The 22564-nt window shown below is 31.2% G+C and overlaps 1 protein-coding gene across 6 annotated transcripts in view; it reads left to right on the top strand.

The window, feature by feature from the left end:
• LOC148616800 (5-oxoprolinase-like) overlaps window positions 1-22564 on the top strand; it is a 76248-nt gene that overhangs the window by 18843 nt on the left and 34841 nt on the right. For all 6 annotated transcript variants that reach the window (XR_015922300.1, XR_015922299.1, XM_088583882.1 and 3 more), the window contains 13 exons: window positions 993-1105; window positions 2538-2601; window positions 2887-2987; window positions 4191-4227; window positions 4960-5070; window positions 5817-5918; window positions 6411-6585; window positions 7581-7690; window positions 8671-8745; window positions 9619-9765; window positions 10121-10255; window positions 11573-11722; window positions 15913-15987. Coding sequence is in view for 4 of the 6 variants with exons in the window: in XM_088583882.1 (XP_088440008.1) it covers window positions 993-1105; window positions 2538-2601; window positions 2887-2987; window positions 4191-4227; window positions 4960-5070; window positions 5817-5918; window positions 6411-6585; window positions 7581-7690; window positions 8671-8745; window positions 9619-9765; window positions 10121-10255; window positions 11573-11722; window positions 15913-15987 (1395 nt within the window). In the remaining 2 variants the exon portion in view is untranslated. The remainder of the gene's footprint in view (window positions 1-992; window positions 1106-2537; window positions 2602-2886; window positions 2988-4190; window positions 4228-4959; window positions 5071-5816; window positions 5919-6410; window positions 6586-7580; window positions 7691-8670; window positions 8746-9618; window positions 9766-10120; window positions 10256-11572; window positions 11723-15912; window positions 15988-22564) is intronic.

The following is a 22564-nucleotide window of genomic DNA, read 5'->3' as shown; positions in this document are numbered from 1 at the left end:
AATCTTGTAGCAACATAACCCTGTTCCAGAAGCTTATTTGTTAGAGTTCTAGCGTGTTAGAAGTGTTCATTTAAATCTGTGGTTTAAGTTCGTGTTTAAATGCACGATGCAAGAGTTATATACCAAAATATTCGTCTTAAAAATCAGTATGAAGAATAACTGACTGAGTGGGAAATTATTAATTTCCACAGAAAAAAGTAAAAAAAAAACAATTTTACGGTAGCTCAGTTTATACCATAGAAGGTTTTATGGAACATTTAAATGCGATATCACCCTCGATTGTGGGCCTTTGGCAATGTCTCTTTTAAGTATTTAATAAAATATTGTATTGCATACACTGAGCTGTCTTAATTGTAAAATATTACATGGATCTGATAGAGTGATTTTGCTCAAACATCACCTTCACAATCAGTCTACTACTGTTAGATTCATACACTTTTGAAATGATCCAAATAAACTACTGTACAGTGTACATTACTTTGAAAGTACTTTAATTCGTTGATACCAATTTTTGTGGATTAGGGAAGAAACACAAGTTCGTGGATTCTTGAATTCGTGGGTTTGAGGTTTTCAGATTACACAACTGTGGAAATCTCCTTTTCGTTTGGAACCAAATTTTGTGGTTTGTCATACCCACGAAAACCACAAAAATTGGTACCCACAAACAATCTTAAAACAAAGCTTATCATTGATAAACAAGTTTTATCAACACAATTTTAATATACATATTAATTAGGCTCTATCTTTAGTAATATTTGCACTGCATGCATACAAATTAATCATTACTTAATAGCATCCTGAAAATTGCATCCACAAAAATTTGAAATTTATATAGCATTGTCATGAAATAAGTGCTATGTTAGACAATACATTAAAAAAAATGGCAATATTTTTTACATTAAGATTTATTTGTAGGGGATTAGCGATATTGTATAATTAATTCTACAAGGTAAACAATTTCATAAATTGTTATTTATCATATATTTTTTCAGACAACCCAGTGTTACTTTGAAGATGGGTTCAAGGATACACAAGTCTACATCCTTTCAGATCTGAAGGCTGGTCATAAGATCGAGGGGCCAGCTATCATAATGAATGATACAAGGTTTGTTCTCCATTGAAATAATCTCAAATTAGAATGTTATCAGAACACCAGAAACTTTCAATGGAAGTTTAAAAGTTACAATGAATATTTTATTTAAATGAATTTTATAAAACCTATTATATTATTAGTTATGTTAGTTAATTTCTCACAATTTATTATAGGGCCATAGACTGACCTTTTTCTTTTTTTCCAACTGTTTGATAGGATTGTTGTTTCTTTAAAAGAATATTGTTTCAACTTTATTTTCTGTGTAAAGTTGACTTTTTTTTCAAATTTAAGTACTGTGTTTCCAAAATTCTAAAGTGATAAAGGGCCATAACTCCTGAACAGTTACTGCAACATGTATACATCATACATCATTTTTTTAATATTAGAAATTGATTTTCTAATATTACAAAATGGATTTTTTGTATTCTATAATACGATTTTTTAATATGAGAAAATCATTTTGTAATATTAAAAAATGTGACTGATTTTGCAAAGTGATTTTCTAATATTACAAATTCAATTTGTAATATTACAGAATGTGTGATGTTTGTAGTATTACTAAATCAGGAATTTGTAATATTAGAAAATGAATTTTTAATATTAGAAAATAAATTTTTAATATTAGAAAATGAATTTTTAATATTAGAAAATATTTTCTGATACATGTATTAAAAAATGATTTTGTAATATTAAAAAAGTATGTTTTCTAATATTACGAAATAAATGATTTTTCAATATTACAAATTCATTTTCTAATATTACAAATTGGATTTCTAATATCACAAAACACTTTTTCTAATATTAAAAAAACAACTTTTTAATATTAGAAATCGATTTTCTAATATTACAAAATGGATTTGTCATATTCAGTTGTGATTTTTTTAATATTAGAAAATCATTTTGTAATATTAAAAAATGTGACTGATTTTGCAATATTGCAAAATGATTTTCAAATATTACAAATTCATTTTCTAATATTACAAATTCAATTTGTAATATTAAAAATCTGTGATGTTCTATAATATTACTAAATCAGGAATTTGTAATGTTAGAAAATGAATTTTTAATGTTACAAAATGAATTTCTAATATTAAAAAATCTTTTCTAATATTAAAAAAAAATGATTTTGTAATATTAAAAATTCATTTTGTAATATAACAAAATATTAATTTTTGTCCACTTTGGCTTGCCATAGATACATAAACTTAAGATTTCTTATTAAGGTCATACTTATTATTTTGGCTTGATGATTTCTTTTTTTAGAGTGGATTTTTTTATGAACAAACTTTAGTATCATTGTTGTCAACTAGCATAAAGTAAGAAAATCTGAAAACTTTTTGTGAGATGATAACTCGGGTTAAGACAGTACAAGTCACTGATTTTATATATAGCAAGGTTTTTTAACTAATGTGACATGATAATATATTAATATTTTACATTACAGTACAATTCTGGTTGAACCTTCCTGTTGTGCATCAATAACAGACCACGGTGATGTTAAAATTAAAGTGAGTCAAACATATATAAAATTGTATACATATATTATTGCATAGACAAGTTTACAAATGTAACTACTTCCTTACATTGGAACAACTTGTCAGCTAAATTGTCTGTAAACTGAAACAATGTCCTTCTGTGTAAAAAAAAATACTGTATTTAATCACTTGAATTTGTATAATTTTTGGCCACAGTAGTTCTTTCTTTTAGGTGGTGCTAAGAAATTAAGTAATCTGTCAATTTAAATCAAGAACTATATCTCTACAGTGAGTTTTGATCAGGTAATATTTCATTAGGTAGAAAATAGAAAAGCTCAGAAAGTAGGACCAGACTTGGATGCAATACAACTGTCAATCTTCTCACACAGATTCATGTCTATTGCAGAACAAATGGGCAGGTATATTATACTTTATCATATACTTTGTAGAAATCAGCCCAGTTTTGATCAATCGGAAGTGAATAAGTCATAATTTTCCAACCTGGGCTGGTAACCCTTATAATTGCCTCTCATGCTATTTATGTCTCAGGCTGATATGATTGTCAGGATGATACACAGGCCAATATGTAAAAGGTCTTGTATTCATCTCTATGTAATTGTGAAATTTCTGCAGCAATTTTATTTTTGATACATTCATTATAAGACCTGTACCTTTAGAATTAAACTGCTGTGAAAGTTTTCTTGGAAGAATATTATAATATAATTTCGTAAAGGATAGCAAATTTGAAATTATGAAATAGTAGATGGATCACCGAATAGCAAAAAGAAGACTGCACGGAAATTACCATTTTGCAGTAAATGTTCAGAAAATTAAAGTGTAGGTGATCACAGATATCCTTGCATTCCAAAATTCCAAAGTAATAAAGGGCCATAACTCCTGTCAGAACAGTTACTGCAACATGTATACATCATAATTGAACTTGAACTGTATGATCAAAAGAATTTGGGTTGACATTTGATAAGAGTTTCTTAGATCTCTTATTATAAACATACAATTTACTGTACAGTTAAACCTATCTAAACCAATATGAAAAATATATTCAGTTTAGACAGGTGTCTGGTTTACACAGGTTGACAATAAATTTAAACTTAAACACAGGGACTTCAATAATTATCTGGTCTGGACAGGTTTTTGGTTTACATGGGGTAAGATTTAGGCAGGTGTCACATTATATTATGCATTACTATATCAATTGACAAGTTTTTTTAGGGGGGGGGGCTAAATTTGGTATTAATAGTTTGAATTTAATTAATGAGTATGGGCAATATTTTATATGATTAAAGAATGATTCAGTTCATTTTTAAATTTCTTATGGAGTTTAAAAAACATTTTTGTCTGTTCACTCTAAAATCTACCTTGTCAAGTATACCAAATATGAACTGTCAAAATTTTAATTTTTCACCGTCATAATAAATTTTTAAAAATTAAATACGAACCATATTCTTTAGTATTAAGATTTGGAGAAGTCAATGTAATATTCTCCTCATGCATACTGTAGTAAATGAGATATCTTTTTCATTTTATGATTACTGTTTACCAGCGACATTTAAAAAATTTTATTAATATTTATGATGTAAAGCAATGTTTATCTTATGTTTTAGGGTCCTTCAGAGGACATCTATTTCAACAAATATTAAGGCAAGTCTTATTAGTGTGAATAACAGCAAATTTCAGAGTAGAAAAACTTATTTTATACATGTTAAAATATAATACATGTAGTCAACTTATTTCAAGCATTGATACTGATGCCAACCCAAAACACAAAAAAACAGAAACATGTATGATGACAACATAAGAATTACTTACAATACAAAATGTTCTTATATTTCCTCTTTTTTTTTGGGAGGCATGCAAACAATTGTTTTTATTCTCATGTTTATATATGTACTTTATATAGTCTGTTTAGTATGTCATGTATGTTTTTTGGTAACATTCCAACTGTATGGATTTTATTCCAATAAAAAAATCTGATTCTGATTACAAGAAGGTTGATCACTAATAGGGGCATAAACAATATATGGTCTTAAGGAGGTAAACCTAGGGTAAGGGACATAACTCATGAAGTCAGTGATATGTTTGTATTATATTCAATTTCACCAAAGCCTCTCAAGCTTTTGTTTAAAGCAGAATAAAATGAATTCAAGTTAATTAGATGCTTACATAAGATTGATGTAAAATGCTGAATACAAACGTTCCCCTTATTTTTTTTAGAGTTGTGTCCCTTACCCTAGGGCTACCTCCTTAATTTGTGAAAATCAAAGTTTCATATGAAATAATTATGCATATTTAATGAAAGAGAAGAGCTATTTAGCTGTGACAAGTTTGATTATTTTAATTTTAACAGACAGCATATTATTCTGTTATTTGTAGGAGAGACTAGACTTTTCCTGTGCTATGTTTGGTCCAGATGGAGGCCTTGTGGCAAATGCACCACACATACCAGTTCATTTAGGGGCCATGCAAGAAACTGTTCAGTACCAGGTAGTTATTAGCTCAGAAACAATCAAAGGCAAATCAAAGGTGTTCCCAAAGGTGGTTTAAATGTAACTTTTTCAAATTTTGTTGAAATTTACTTTAACATGTTTTATTAATGAGAGGACCCTTTAAAATACTCTCATAAAAATGTCAGCATACCTTTAATAGCTTATAAGAAAGAAGGGTGAAGTTTACAATAGGAAGTTACTAGAGTTACTACTTTTGTTTTGAAAATTAGACAAATCAAGGGGGATAACATCTAGGCTATAAACAAATATTTTATTAATCTATGTTAAAATCTGTGGAGGTCAGTGTATATCTGGAATGATAAGCTTTTAGATAATAACAAGATTGCATATACATGTACTGGCTAAATTACAAACAAATTACCATGCATCTTAGGAACTACTTTGTTTTTACGGACTACCTTCTGGTATATGCAGGCGACTGGTTCCACGTAATAGCGGTATTATTCCTTTAGTAACCAGTACATTACACTTTTCTCAACATCAAGGAGTCATGCAGGAAACAGATCAATCACCAAACACAGTCACTATCAAATAATGATTGGGATCATAATGGTGGTCTAGTAGCCAATGCACCACATTTCCTGTAGATGTATGCAGGAAATTGTACATGGATTAATACAGCATTTCTTTCAAATAAAAGTTCACACAATGCAAATATTAACAATATCGTATGTGTGAAAATACATTTACAATGATTGTTAACTAGTGATATGCTATTTACAGATGCAACAACTTGGTGATGATATTAGACCAAAAGATGTGATATTATCCAATCATCCACAAGCTGGTGGCAGCCATTTACCTGACCTAACTGTGATAACTCCTGTAAGTCTTTACAATGCACATGACTATGAATCATATGGTCATCCCATGATTATAGACCTTATAGTCAAAATTCATTTCCAGTTTTTCAATTATAATTAATTTATAATACTATAAAAATAAACATTATTCTTTGAAACATGCTTCTAACATATACATGTTGTTGACTTATAAGGTCAGTATTTGGGTCATTTGAATCGAACTCTTTTTTGTAGTTTATTGTTTTTCTACCAAATGTGTGGTACATCAGATACAACTAGTTTTTAAAGCTATAATTTTGAATCTTGGTGGAGTGAAGTACCATTCCACAGGCTGTTGTCTTAGTAAGTTTGTATGTTATAAATCTGCTTCACAGAGTACATACTGGACAGCAGCATTAGCTTGATATCTTAAAAGATCTTAAACTGATATAAATTGTAGATATTGTCATCTATTCATTCTGAATAAAATGTACATTTGAAAGAATTTATTTCTCTATTTTTTTCTTTATTAAAGGTTTTTTACAAAAATGAGGGCAAGCCCGTCTTTTTTGTGGCAAGTCGTGGCCACCATGCTGATATAGGTGGCATTACCCCAGGATCCATGCCACCTCATTCTAAATCTATACAGGAAGAAGGTGCCGTCTTCAAATCATTTAAACTTGTGAAAAATGGAGAATTCCAGGAACAGGGTAATTAATTTATTATGCAAATGAAAGAAATGGGTGTTTGATAAGAATGTAAGAAATACTGTAAATACAGATGTTATTTTTTCATTGATAATATAATTGGGAATTTGTTATTCTAGACAGAAATGTGATTTTAATGTCAATAAAATTTCCAAATTGTATTATTACAAATTATATTAGCATGTTTTTATTATTGCCATTTTTAGTCTTTTTGCAATTTTAGAATAATTCACTTATTTCTGAATTTACAGTTTAAATGAAAACTTGAATGAACTTTAAGTCTCTCTATGTTATATTTGATGCCATTTGAATCTGAGTGAACCTAACACTTACCTTAACTGAACAATGTCTTCAATCTGAAGGGGATTTTTTTAGACATTTTTCTCCATATTCTTGTTCTGATTATTATATGAGGGCTATTCAAGGAAAAATATATAGGGGGTTGGATAGCATCTTTTAAACAATTGTATGGATGGGGGTATTTCTAAGCATACATACAGTGTAATCATACTTTGTTGTGAACAATTAATTTTAATTCTATGGGTGATGGGTATAAAAAATGTGCTGTCCAACCCTCCCATACACTTTTTCCTGGAATATCCCTGCTTACAATAATATGTAGTCATATGCTTATAATATGATTCTCATATATCAATATTGGCATAGTAAATATATTTTAAGTGAAACACATGTTAATCATATATTGCTCAATTTATATAATAATTATATGTTGCAAATCATATGATTATTATATGTAGCACTTTTGATTTTGTATAAGACTGCGAAATGTAGAAAAAAAACCCTAAGAAATGTGACTGAAAATGTCCTGGTTTTGCTTGTATTTCCAGTTCAAACTAAGCCTTAATGTGTTTTTTTCATGCATTCAATTTACAGCCATTTACTGGTAGTCACATTCTTTATGGATTGAATTTTACTGTTTACTTTACTTCAAGTATTTTTTTTCCATTTTGTATCTTAGACCTGTTTTATTTTGACAGCTGTTACTGAAGCTCTGAATGCCCCAGGTTTAATACCAGGTAGCAGTGGTACTAGAAATCTTGCTGACAATCTCAGTGATCTCAAAGCTCAAGTTGCAGCAAATCAAAAGGTAATCATGCTACCAGTGATCTCAGAGCTGTTGTTTTTGGTCTTCAAAAAAATAAGGAATCCAGATTCAAGCTATAAACAAGTCTTGAAAAATAACAATTTCTATGAAAAAAATATTTTAGAGGTACATATGCTACAGTACTTTTAAAAGACCTTCAACAATGCACTATAGAATCATTACAAAGAAAATTCTTGTATTTGCCAACAGGCTGTCACATGATCAACTGATTTTATACTCCTAATTACTTATAGGGCATATACAAGTATTAAAACACTTCACAAGCTCACCTGGGCATAAGCCATCATTGTCATCGTCTGTCATCATCCGTCATTATAAACAATTTTTCTAAACTTTTCTCCTCTGTCACTACTTGACCAACTTGAAGCAAACTTTGAATGAATGTTCCTTGAGTTATCCTTCATAGAACTGTGGTGGGGATTTTTGATCTGTTGAAAAACATGATAGCCATTACTAAAAATAGAACGTAGGGATCAGACAGTAGTTTTTCACATATATCTCCAAAACTGTCAGGTTTAGGCAAACTTTTTCAATTGCTGAAATTATTGTTATAAGGTCTTCAAAAGTCTATAGGGATCAAAGTTGTCAGGCAACTCGTAAGAGTTATTGCACTTGAAAGGGGGAAAATGACTTATTGCCCTTGAAAGATAAATTTTAACCATGTGAGTGACTTAGGCTCCTGGGAGCCTCGTTTTGTTATTTTAATCACAATTCATTGGTTACTGGTTCTTAGCTCATCAGTGGACCTGATACTGCAGTTCATTTGTCTGTATCTGTACACATTTCATTACTCAATAGGAAAGGTTTAACTTTTTGGGATTCCCTTTTAGCTTAATGACTGGAAGCTCTTTTTTTATTCATTTTTTTTCTCTAATGCAGAACTTTCAACACCAAGAAAGGCAGATGGGCAGTTTGTTGAAAAAAGTAGATTCTTTGTATTATATAGCTTGCTTACCTTTCAGGGTATTAGACTGATAAACTCCTTGATAGATGAGTATGGATTAGATGTGGTTCAGGCTTACATGAAACATATTCAGGTATAGTTAAGATTTAGGCATGCATTTACGAAATACTAAGATCAAAGCATTGGAAATGTAAAAAAAAAATCAATGTGCATTAATGCCTATGTTTCCATTATCATCAAAGAAAGAGTGGAATAAATGCTTACTAATTGAGTTTCTGTGCATTGGAAATTTTCAAAGAATTCAAACCATAAAAACTGCTAAGTGGTAGAAAAAAGGCATGCACAATTCTCTTCTCAAAGAGGGCCTGGAATTTATTGTTGTGTTTGAAAAAATTTTCATACAGCAATCAGAGTTAAAATTTTGGCTAAAATTTGGAATGAATATATTTTTTTCAAAAGAATCTCACCCCTCCCATTTGCTAATAAAATGGTTGGTGCCTAAGTATGTCTATTTTTTTTATTTAAAAAAATGAGTAATTATAAGAGGGATTACTTGTTTCAAAATGTTTTCTCTCATGTAACTAAATGAAGCTTTCAGGTACTCTCTGAACAGGTTTTTGTCCAAAATAAGTAATTATAAGAGGGATTACTTGTTTCAAAATGTTCTCTCTCATGTAACTAAATGAAGCTTTCAGGTACTCTCTGAACAGGTACTCTGTAAACAGGTTTTTGTCCACATTTTTGGTCCATTTTCAAATATATGTTTGATATGAGAAGTGGAGTCAATTTGAACAAAACCAAATTCATTAAAAATCCATTTAGTCCTTAAGTTTTATAGGAATGATCATCCACCAAAATTATAAATGCCAAAATTTTTGATATACCTTTTTACTTTAATCATTCAAATTTTACGCCAGCCAAAATAACCTGCTAGACGGTATTAGACGGTGGGGCTATCGTTTTGTGAGGTTATACTAACCAATTAGTTATTTGTTTGTTTTACTAGGACAATGCAGAGATAGCTGTGCAAGAAATGTTACGGGAGATTGCTAGGGAAACCAGAAGGAATACAGGGGGAACCAGTCTGATGGCTGAAGATTACATGGATGATGGAGCCAAAATTATGATCAGGGTTGATATAGATGAGGAAAAGGTCTGTAAAATTAAATAAATGGGTATAGAAATGAAAGATTAACATTGATCAATTTCATGTTATCTATGTGCTTGCTCAAACAAGCATATCAAGAGTTGAGGGAAGATGAGAACTGTGTTGACGGGGAAAGATAATTTCATAAAAGGGATGATTTGATGATTTAATTTAGATACTGTTCATTTCCATTGAACATTTTTGGTTGTACAGTTAAATCCTATCAAGCCTTCACTTTAGTACCATTCAGTGAAATCTGATTTCCAGGAAAAATACATTTGTTCAAAGATACTTCAGATGTATCAGTTAAAACCTCCTTTTTAGTAATTCTAAACAGTAATGATTTTACCTTATATTTCAGGGCACAGCTGTTGTAGATTTCAATGGATCATCCTATGAAGTTTATGGAAACTGTAATGCTCCAAGGGCAGTAACTCTTTCTGCACTAATTTATTGTTTACGATGCATGGTTGGTCATGATGTTCCCCTGAATCAGGTACTTTGCAATTGATATCATATTTATTCAGCTTATTCAATGATACTTACATTGTGCACGCATGTGTAAGGATGACAGGATTTTATATGTCGTAAAAGTGCAGCAGCTTGAGTGCGGCAGTTCAGTCTTAAAATATTTTCCCAAAATGAAACTGTGTTTTCTTTGCAAAACTGAAAATATTTGTATATTTTAGTATCTGCAATTGATGGAATTCTCTAAAAATTAGCAGTTGGTAATATTATGTGGTTTCTTTATTAATGACGTTATCTGTAACCTTTAATATTCAAGTTCACCCAAAATTAAAATAAAAATCAGGATGGCCCAGTTGAATGATATAATTTACATTGAATCTTTTATACAGAACTTATTATTACTGGCATTTGCTGCACCTCAGAAACTTTGTACCATACTTTGTAGTGCTAGTCTTGCTTGAGGTAGAATGATATTTAAGTACAGGTTTTGCTAAGAATCATGCAAATAAGGAATACTGCAACAAGGTGAAAATTGTTGTCAACTTTCTGATTAGCTTGAAATCTTACAGAAAGTCATTTATGATTTTATTTGATAAAATACCAATTATAGGTGTTATTAAGGTTGGGAAGGTATAAATGGAAAAAGGGGAAACAATACATGTATTCCCTCTTTATACATGTGTTATCTCCCACTTGTAGTGTTATTTTCTCTTTCCTGTAGATACATTATACTGGTAAATGTGAAAACATGATTTATCTGCTTATATTTTTCAATCATTAATGGCAGAGTCAAAATGTTGGGAAAACTAGTTTTACAGATTTATCAAATTAAGCGGGGGCTACCAGGCCCTTTAAATTAATTTAAAAAACATAAAAACTAATTTTCCCCTAGATACCTACTGTAATGAAAGACAACTCTTGAAAATGGGAGATAACTCATTAAACTGAAAAAAAAATTCTGTACAGGTCACTATAAAGTAATTATTTTCTCCATTTACTTTACCTCCTTCATTTCTTTAATTGGTTCACAAATTGCTTACACGACATATTAAATGGATTTGCACTATTAAGAAGTTGCCAGATACAATGAAATTATCGCTTTTTGCATGATACTTATATGAACCTGTACTTTAAAATTGATTAAATATTTTGCACTGCAAATTTTCAGGCATTATATCATTTATAAACAATTAATCCAGGTGTTTTCTAGAGGTGATGAGTGCATTTCAGCCATGAAAAGTTATGAAAAATTTAAGTTTCAGTGTATCATTACCTACCTGATTCTTACATATGTTTGTACTGTAAAAGAAAAATGTTGAAACTAGTTTTCATGATTTTTTTCTAGGGATGTCTAAAACCTGTGATAACCAAAATACCTAAGGGGAGCATCTTAGATCCATCAGAAAATGCTGCAGTGGTTGGAGGGAATGTTTTGACATCACAAAGAATAGTGGATGTCATTTTCAAGGCATTCAGTACATGTGCTGCATCTCAGGTAAACATACGGTCCCACTCAGGCCGTGCTATTGCCATCACTTGGCGTCAGTCATCATCTTCCGTCGCCGTCCTAACAGGTTTTTTAAACTCTTCTCCTCTGTGACTACTTGACCAATTTGAACGTAACTTGGTATGAATGTTCCTTTGTGTATCCTGCATAGAACTGATGTGGGGATTTTTGATCTGTCGAAAATCATGGGCACCATTACTAAAAATAGAAAATAGTGGTCAGACAGTAGCTTTCCGCATATATCTCCTAAACCGTTAGGTGTAACTAAATTCTGGAAGGGTACATGATACGATCTATCTGTGTTTAAATTTTTGTTTTAATCCGTTAAGCCATGTTGGAGTTATTGCCCTTTTTTTCAACGTTATTTTGCTATTTTTAGTGTTATTCCTTTCAAAAATTTTCTCTTCTGACACTACTTGACCAATTGAAACCAAACTTGGTATAAATGTTCCTTGGGGTATCCTGCATAGAACTGGTGTGGGGGTTTTTTATCCGTCGAAAAACATGACTGTTGTTTCTTAAAATAGTATATAGGTGTCAGACCGTAGTTTTTCACAGGTTTACAGTTTTCAGCAAACATCTAGAAAACTATGATAGATAATTGCTGAAATGATTTTTCTGATAGTGGAAGTTGAGGCAAAAATTAGATGACTGCTAGTATGAAGATTTTCTTTTTGAATTCTAAACTTTCATACTTTTACATGTATCATTTAAGTGGCATTAAATATAGTGGATCTATGGCTTTGTCAGCCTTGTAAATATTAAGGAGGTAGACTAAGGGTAAGGGACACAACTTTTAAAAATCCTTGGAACGTTTGTATGCAGTATTTTACATCCATCTTATGTAAGCCTCTAATTAACTTGGATTGATTTTATTCTGCTTCAAATGAAAGTTTAAGAGGCTTTGATGAAATTGAATATGAATCAAACATATCACCGATTTCAAGAGTAATGTCCCTTACCCTAGGTCTACCTCCTTAAGTAATATTCTATTTGAACAACAAAATATTGATTTTGATGTTGATTGTTATTGGATTATCTCCCTTTAAACATTAGTTACCATTAGGGTATGCTGCTGTGATAGTTGCAGTTTTTTTTTACCAAAGTTAAGTAAATTACCTTTAGACTGTTATAAACATTTCATCTTCAAATACTAATAAAGATAAAGCTATGTTTTAAAGTGAAAGGCTAGTACTTTCTTACCCAGCATGCCAAAATCTCCTTCTGTGATGTTTACTGAATTGTCACTTATGAATGTTTGTTAAAAAAGCAAATTGTTTAATGTTCATTCATTGCTCTGTATTGTTGACTGAAATATTCTTCTTTATTGTGAAAGTAAACCACATTTGTTAATTTATCCAATTTATGTAGGCTATATCCTTTTCCTATGGGCTAGTTTACCCATTATTTATAATTACCAAACAAAGATTTAGGACTGATTAACTCAATGGTGTGGGCAATATCAAAGTAGGGTGCATCTTGCCCCAGTTGTGTAATACCTCTAAATATTTGCTCCATATTTTTATATACTGGTACCTGTTATCACTGACATATTTATTTGCCCATGTTTGAATGGATATATTATGTTATACCACTGTCTGTCAGTCTGTCCTCATGTTGTAAAATTTTAACTCAATTGAATAATTTTATTGCACAATGCTTGTAACGAGAATGAATACAGTGGTTGTGTTCATAGAAAGAAGCTCTCTTTTATTTTATTTTTTTCTATTTTAGGTTTAGAAGTTAAATGTGATTTTAAATACTGAAAAAATGGGGGTTGATACATGTAGTGGAGCTCATTTTAAGGGCAATATAAAGTTTAAACATTTTTGTTTGAACAGTTTTTAGACAGTGTTTGTCTGTGTGCAGTAAGACAGAGAGACAGACTTTCTACGGCTAAAAATTTTAAGGAGTAGGTGCATTAAGGATCATATCCATCCTAAAAACTTGAAAGTTTTTTTCATTTGATGTTTAGATTTTGTAAAGTATTCTGTTTATTTATTGATATATTACCTGTAGTTGGTATTGGTATTCTGTATATCAAGGTATGAACTGCAATATAGCATTTTTATTTAAGGAACAAAGGAATGCAGATTCTTAAACTTAATTTTGATGAAAATCTTTTTTAAATTCTGTAATCCAAAAGGGCACACACAGTTTAGGAAGGAATTTCAGTCAACAAATTGAATTTTTTATTCACATTCATCAGTTGCACATTTAGATTAGGGCTTATGTTGCTTTTTTTTATCCCCACAACTTGAAAAGTGGGAGGTATATTATTGAATGATCATGCCGTATGTCTGTCTGTTAATCCGTTTATCAATATCCTGTTCCAATCCACAACTCCTCTATAACTGCTGAATGGAATTTGATACAAATTTCTCAGATTCTTTATCACCCAATGCCATTGTGCACTTCCTATTTTTTTTCTATCTGAATGACTTATGAGATTTATATGGATTCTGTGGAGAGGGTATCACCGAGTGAGCTTTGCTCACAGCTTTTTAAGTTTTAATGATTGATGAATATTGTGTTTTTCCTTGAAAAAATGGCTTCTTAGGATATTTCCAATATGTTATCATCATAAAAAAAATAATATGGTCTATACTTTCATAGTTATGACTCTATATCTTTTGATGCCAAGTAGTTTTTCTGTGTGCGGAAGTAAAACATCATTGCAGCTACATTACAACATTCTTTGAACTGTTAATACTGCAGTATAAAGTAGGATCCAAGCCAGCTTAACCTTGTTAAATCATATTTCATTATCCCCAAGTATTGTAAAACAAAGAGGTATTATCTACACAATCAATGTTATCACTAAGACAATAATAATCATGAAGCCCAATCTTAACTCCAAACAAACCTCCATAATGATATCTGCTTTATAGTCTATCACGATTATATAAGAGTCGAGTTAGACGGATGTCTATCCAAACACAAGATGACAGAGAAAAACCCTAGAGTCAATTAAGCGTGTTTTGTATAAATATGCAACATTATTGTTACCCCTAACATCAAAGAAAATATTGTTTTATGATAACTGATAATTTGTAAAATGGAAACCATTTGTAGCACACCTGATTAAACACACCTGGGTGCCGAGGGTGAATCTTTTTATACTGACTATCTATTTACCTATTATTACAAACACATGTGGTTTAGTCAAGGTATTTTTTGTACACGTCAGGTAAAAATGGTATCTGTCAATCTACAATTTACGTTTATATATAAGGTCTGGAGATGCAGTATGTGTGCATCTGGTGGGATTTGCAATCCATCAATTGTTTTGAAAGGTAGAAAGGAAATATTCTATTACACTTTTTTTAGAAATGTAATTGCAGTTAATTTTACAACTGTTTTCTTAAGTTGAGTTGTATATGTAGTAATCTGTCACCTGGGTAAGGAAATTCATTCCTGCCAATACAACCATTAATTTGAATAGATTTTGATGATATAAGATTTTTGACTGGATTCATAGGGGCCGCCTTAGTGAACACTACAAACCATTCCCTAACCACCCCCACCCCATTGCACCATTTTATTTTTATTTTTTTAATTGACCAAAACAATTGTTTGCCATGCTTCATCTGCCCTTTTCTTCTATTTACCCCCCCCCACTTCCTTTACACATGAAATCCTTGACCCCAAAGTGCATGCTCAATGTGCAGGAAGTCTTCAAGATTTATTTATATTGAAATTTTATCTCAATTAACTGGTCAGTCAGATGTTCTCAACCTGCATTAAGTCATAAATACAAAGCAAAAAAAAACACTTGGTAGAAGATATCATGGATTGATTAGAAATTAAAGAAACTTATCATATAATCTTACTGGAATTTAAGACCCTTGTTATGCTTTTTTTATGTAATTTTAGAAACAAAATCACATTTGTTGACTAATATGCACATACAAATGTGATTTTGAAAAAAGTCACCTGTGACCTCCTCAAGTAGATCATAATCAAGCTAACATTAGACAGGTAGGCCTTTATATACAGGTTTATTACACAGAATGCATTGCAAATGGATATTTTAATCATAGTCTTTTAAGGTTATTGCTTAATATGGGTAATAACTAAGACAGATCTGATTGGTTTATGCATAAAGTGTATAGGACTTTTCCCTCCTCTAAAGATAATGTTAAGACTACTGATTAGTATGTCCCTTTATTTTGCAGGGTTGTATGAACAATGTTACATTTGGAGATGACAAGTTTGGCCATTATGAAACTGTTGCTGGTGGTGCTGGTGCTGTAAGTAGTTACATTATCATTGTCCTCAGGTAACTAGAGAGCTGGGGTATATGTCTTCTTTTATATATTGTCAGTCTGAATGTCGCTCTCTTTATCTGCCCCCTATTCAATTATAAGTCCCTAATAGTTTCAATTTCAACTGATCCAAATGGCAGGTAATTTTCACGGAGCACTAATTTTGGCGTACTTTTAGGGTCTGTTGAAACATGCCTTAACAAGATCTGCATAATGTACTTAGAGATGGTTCTTGTAAAGGTCATATATTATTGTTGCAGCTGATAATTTGTATCTTTTTTCAATTTTAGGCTAACTCTTTTTATCTGCTTTGAAATATTAAAATGGTTGTGTTCTTTTAATGCCCCACATTTACTTCTCCTTGTTTTTCTTTTATCCTTCCATGCTTCTACAACAAACAGTTTACAGATGTATTTCAATAGACTGGTATTGAGTCAATTTTTGCTCAATTTTATTAAAATTAGACCTATCAATTATTCAATTCAGTCTTTGCATGTCTTTATGACCTTTTTAGAATCTACAAATTTTCCTTTTGAACAATGCTTTCAAAATCATGAAAGATGAAATCTGATTGGCTGATCAGAAAGGTCACCAGAACAGAAAGTACTGGTAGAATGGATTGTTGTTAGGTCATACATGCAGTGACTGAATAGGCACAATTTATAATTAAATCTAATTTTAATGAGATTGGTTTTTGTTAGTCTAGTATTGTACAATCCTCAAATTTCCCAATTGGCAGTTGGGTACACTGTAATGATAAGACACTCAGAAATTCCAAAACATGACTTTATTTCCTATAACTGTCCTGTTGCATTGTTCTGTTGTTTGTCTGTATTGAAATTTATTGGCAAAAAAAATTCAAAGACTGACACAAAATACATTAACGTTGTGTCTTCAAACCAGGAATCTGGCAAAATTATTAGACCAATCAATCTATAGTTACCCTGGAATTTAAATTAATTATCTTTTCAATAGGTTATACTGACTGTGTTCATATTTTTAATTCATTTAGATGTGATTTTTGAAATATTTGATGATAGCAGCTGATAATGTAAATGTTGAAATGTCTATTATCATTGCTTTTTGATATTTTTCATAGATCGTTTTGGTTGTTGATTTCATTGATAACACTATGAGGGAGCTACCATTTGTTTTTTAGAGGGGGGCGCTAGGATCAAATTTGAAATAAAAAGGCAGTACGATGATGTACGGTTAAAAAAAATCTAGGATGAGCAATTTGAGCTTTTTATGCTACATTTCTATGTGACAATAGTCCTCTCTGTATTTAGATCTGTACTTTTGAGAAAACTACACTTTAACCTCCCACTAAAATCAACCAAATCAAGAACAATAACTGTTGTGAAGTCCTAATTTCATGTACAATCTATGTAAATTTTATCTCAAAAGCGCAACACCCAAATGAAAAACGGAGTCTGGTTATGTGGTCTATTGGTGTTTCTGAACAAGAAATAAAAGTGAAAATGGTGGGTTTTTGACATGCATGAATCACCTCCTGTTTGATATTTATGAAGACTACTACTTAATACACCAGACATCATCCAAAGTCCTTACTTATAAGATTCAATTTGTTTTGAACCTGTTAAAACCAAAAACCTGCTTAACCCAAACAAATACTTCAGTCCAAAAGAAGTTTGGGTTAGACAGGTCTCAGTACTGTTCTTAGATTTGAATTGAGCTGAATATTGTGCTTTTTTAGCTGTGAATTTATCATGATTTTATATGAAAATTGATACAAAATATAGTTATCAGTTGTCTGTCAGAAGAAATGAACCTTTGATAAGGGGATGTCTACAAATAATCAAGGTACTAAAAGATGATTGCTCATTATGAGTTATGCTAGAATTACATATTTTCTGAAAAGGTTTACAAACTTGTCAGATTTAGGAATAAACCCTTTCCTGTTAAGTGTGGGTTAGTCCATGAGCTTAGCAAAAGTTAAAACCTCACGAAAATTTCCTGCTATATGGTATAAAACATAAGTGTTTAGGGGTTATTGAAACACTGATTATTGAACCTGAGATATTGGAGCTTTAAAAAAACTTTTGTTTGTAAATTATGATTTATTATGACATTTTGAAATATAGAAATACATGTTGTTGGTCTAGGTTGTCAGTCTATAAATCTACAATAACAATTTTAAAATGTCATTACACTATCTGGCCAGAGTGCCAGTGAACTCATCTGATTAAACCAATGATAAATACTTTATCACTTTCTTATCTTTAAATCAGAGAGCTCCCACTGCCATGGTACAAGTTCTAGCCAACCCAATGGTCATCAGTCAACCTATAGATTAATGAAACAGATAATACATGAAGGGTTACTTTGGTGCATTACCTCTTTAAAATGAATTATGTTTCTTGTTTTGATTGATCTTCTAACATCTTACACTTTTCTGGTTGAAACATTCTTTTAACTAAAGATGTATAACCCAGCAAGTGCTAAAAAGATTTTCAAATGTTTTCAATAATCACACAGTTTTTTGTGGGTGTGCATAATTTGCATATGCCTATCCTATATCCCCTTTTAAGTTGTTTTCTTTAGCTTGGTGTACCTCTGCAGAGCTAGTTAATAACTGAAATATTTTCTTTAATTTTGTCACCATGTTCCCCTTTCTAATGTCAAAAGTATGATAATTGTTCATTCAATTCTTTTATTCAATATGTTTTTCCCATATGTTTGAGAACATTTTAAAGGATATTTTTTTGTTGTTGTTTTTATACATTTTTGTTTTTTTTTTTATTGTTTTTGTTTTGATTATCATCATTTAACACTAGCATCTTAAATAAACTGGGCCAAAGCAGTCTAATCAAAATAATCCCCTCCAATTTTCCATTGTTTCAAAAAAAAAAACCAAAAAACGCAAGGTCTAATTTTAATTAGACTGTGGGCCAAAGGTTAGAAAAGCAAAAAGGGCACATGATGTAACTTTTTATTGGTTATTTGCCACCCAAGCTCAGCAAAATTTTGCTATCTTGTTTGCATTAAAATGTTTGCCCTTTAGGTTACAGACCACCAATTCAACCAATGAGCATTCGGAACGTACGCAAAAATAGTCCTACGCAGAAATTACCCCTGTTCCTCATAGTGCTGTGAAAAAAGTTCTCATCTTATTTTAAAAATTTAAACAGTTTCTGAAAGGAAAAACATTTCTGTACATTTTATAGGTGCATGTTGCTTCTTGTGATGTGAAGCCTAATCTCCATAATGATTTTTAAATATACCCCTATCTTGTGAAAACACTGGGATTTCCCATGCTATTTATAGACCCTTCACTTCCGGTGACCAGTACTGCACTGCAAGTCTGCTAACCCCACATGCCATTCTGAGGATTGTGAGCTGACATATGTAGAATCATGCTGATATATAGTCCTCTGCAGGTTAAAGTTAAGGTAAAGTCCAGAGAAGCCATTGAATATTGTGAAATTAGCATAGAAGCCTATGGAAAGTGGAATTAGTGGTTTTTAGCCTTAAGATGAAGCCATGGCAAAATGAAAAGTTTCTTGAAATAGCTTTAAACTACTTGAAGATCTTGTTAACTTTGCCATGAGAGGAATACACTACAAAAATCCTTCAAAATATGCATTTTTTTAAGTTATAGGTCCAAATTATGGAAAATTGGTCTTTTTGGCTGATTTTTATGTCCTATCTTGTAAAAAGTGTAGAAAATTTAGTAAAAATATCAAATATTAAACTTTGAGGGCTATATTTACCTAAATATGGTGGTAATAAGCACTTGAAATCAAGTTTTGTGTAGATTTGAGCAAAAATTAGGTTAGAAATGAGGAAAAACTCACTTTCATTACTGCGGTTAAGGCCATATCAGCATTCCCCTATGGCAACATGGAAAATCCATTATTGAGTACTTTTTTTGCTTTAGGTGCCCTTTACTGGTCATGTTTTACTGTGAAAACACTGTATTTACAAATTGAAAGCCAAATATATCACCTTTTGTGAAAATTTAAAGATTTAGGATTTTTGACATGTGATCAAGAAAAAGGGGGAGGCATCTCAGAAATAAATTTTTAAAAATAGACCAATTTCTCAGAAAATGATTACTTTTAAAACTATTTCTTCATTAATATTGTTAAAAAACAAGTTGTGATTGATATTTTTTATTTGAAAAGTCAGAAAAAGTTCTTTGCAAATATTTAATGCATTTAAGTATGGTAGAATATTGTCACTTTTTTGCTCGCACAACTTGGTTACCCTATATTTAAAAATCAAATATTTAAAAAAGTGCTTGTCACATTTCACTGAAACTTTGCAAATGCATTCGGTATGTGTGTAGGAAGATACCTGTATAGTTATTTATTTTTTCTAAGACAAGAAGTGACTCTTTAGGTTACAGACCACCAATTCAACCAATGAGCATTCGGAACGTACGCAAAAATAGTCCTACGCAGAAATTACCCCTGTTCCTCATAGTGCTGTGAAAAAAGTTCTCATCTTATTTTAAAAATTTAAACAGTTTCTGAAAGGAAAAACATTTCTGTACATTTTATAGGTGCATGTTGCTTCTTGTGATGTGAAGCCTAATCTCCATAATGATTTTTAAATATACCCCTATCTTGTGAAAACACTGGGATTTCCCATGCTATTTATAGACCCTTCACTTCCGGTGACCAGTACTGCACTGCAAGTCTGCTAACCCCACATGCCATTCTGAGGATTGTGAGCTGACATATGTAGAATCATGCTGATATATAGTCCTCTGCAGGTTAAAGTTAAGGTAAAGTCCAGAGAAGCCATTGAATATTGTGAAATTAGCATAGAAGCCTATGGAAAGTGGAATTAGTGGTTTTTAGCCTTTATACTCTCAGAAGTTTGCTTTTTTCACAATTTTTTCAAACAAGTCAATTCCGCTGATCAAACACTGGCGACCTCCGTATACTTTCAGCTGCAAGCCTGAAATGTTCTAACCAATACTGGTTCATTGGCCCATATACTCCTTACTCTTAATTATCTTAGACCTTTCAATGATCCTTAGATGTTTTATTCTGAACTTGTAAACTGATCCTATTAATGTCACTCAAATTCTTTTTTTTTACCAATTCTGTAAACAAGACCAATCAATTTCTTTTTTTTTCACCTATGGTGTAAACAATACATCACATCCCTGCTCCTTGCAAACTTCTTTCATTTACAAGCACATCATTTGTAAATTCTTATAAACCTATAGGATATTTATCAATAATCTCCAATAGTATAAACGATTTATGAATGAATCTTTATACTTTGGAGAACCTCCAGGAAAACATAACATGATTGACCTTTACAGAATAGCAATCAAATAAAACAAAAATCTCAAAGATAAGAAAAAAGATAAAATCTAATGTTTGATTCTTTCCTTTTCTTCACTTAACTTTGTGATAGCTAATTACTTGAGAAAATTACCACTTTTATTGAGTTGATGAGATCAACCCTTAAGATTCTTGGATGAATCACAAACAACTGTCAACTGCAGATTTTTTCAGACTTCTTCCTTAATTTTGAATGACAAATAGGAGCTTTACTGCAGTTCTCTGTATTTTTTCAAAAAAAAGAACAGGGAATAAATATATATTTATTTCCAGGATTGAGCACATGGTTGAAATAATTTTCTAATGGTAAAATTTAAATTTCAACATGTGAGCTTTGGCGAGTATGTTAAAATCTATATTTTGCCTTTGAGAGCTGGGAAAAATTTCAAATCAAGAACAGGCTAATTAGTTTCTCCCATGAAGTCTTTAGAAAACTGTGAAAAAATTAAATGACAGGAAACCCCTTGCAAAAATTACCGACTGCCATAACTTAAGTCTCAGTTACTCAAACTTTATCTGCTGGATAAAGATTTACCATTGGATAGCCTGTATAGATTGTATTAGACTTATTAAATGGATATCTTCTTTTTTTTTAAGGGGATAAATCTCTTCAAATACTGGGCCCTGGTAATCAAAAATTCATTTGCATATTTAATCACTGGTTTAGAAATGGAGAAAATTCTTAAATTTATCGGTTAGTGGATGATGGAGCACCCCTGTAGCCTGTATTTGGCAGAGTTTCTTAAACTCACCATCCTCAGCCCTTTTTTCATTGCTTTTCAGAGACTGTGTACAAGATTTATGTCATCCCATCCATTGAACGAACATTTGGCAAAAATATGTGTACGCACTTGCTACAGTGACTTCTTGCTCATAAAATATGATAAAATGCTTTTGACGTATACTTGCATAATTCTGCATCTCCTTTTTCCATATCATCTTAATTTATGTTTTTAAATGACAGTTAACAGGAATTAGCACATTTTTTAAACCTTGAATGTATTTTCCTCTTGAATATTTACTCATATTTGTGTGAAACATGTATTTTTGTTCAAGGCAATTGTATTCAGTAATGTAATTGGAGTTTATTGGTGGTTAAACATAAATTTGAATCACTGGAATAGATTTTTTGGCTCTTCACTTTAAAGATAGATTAAGTACATTAATAAGACATGAATCTTTCAACATTTTATTGCTCTTTGCTTTCACTAGAGCAATGTCAAGCATTCTTTATCTAA

This window comes from Perna viridis, chromosome 5 (genome assembly GCF_037379345.1).
Source record: "Perna viridis isolate PV_CMFRI_1.1 ecotype Kerala chromosome 5, ASM3737934v1, whole genome shotgun sequence".
NCBI classification, from domain to species: Eukaryota; Metazoa; Mollusca; class Bivalvia; order Mytilida; family Mytilidae; genus Perna; species Perna viridis.
The sequence above is the reverse complement of the archived record's forward strand: the minus strand, read 5'-3'. Positions and strand labels throughout refer to the sequence as shown.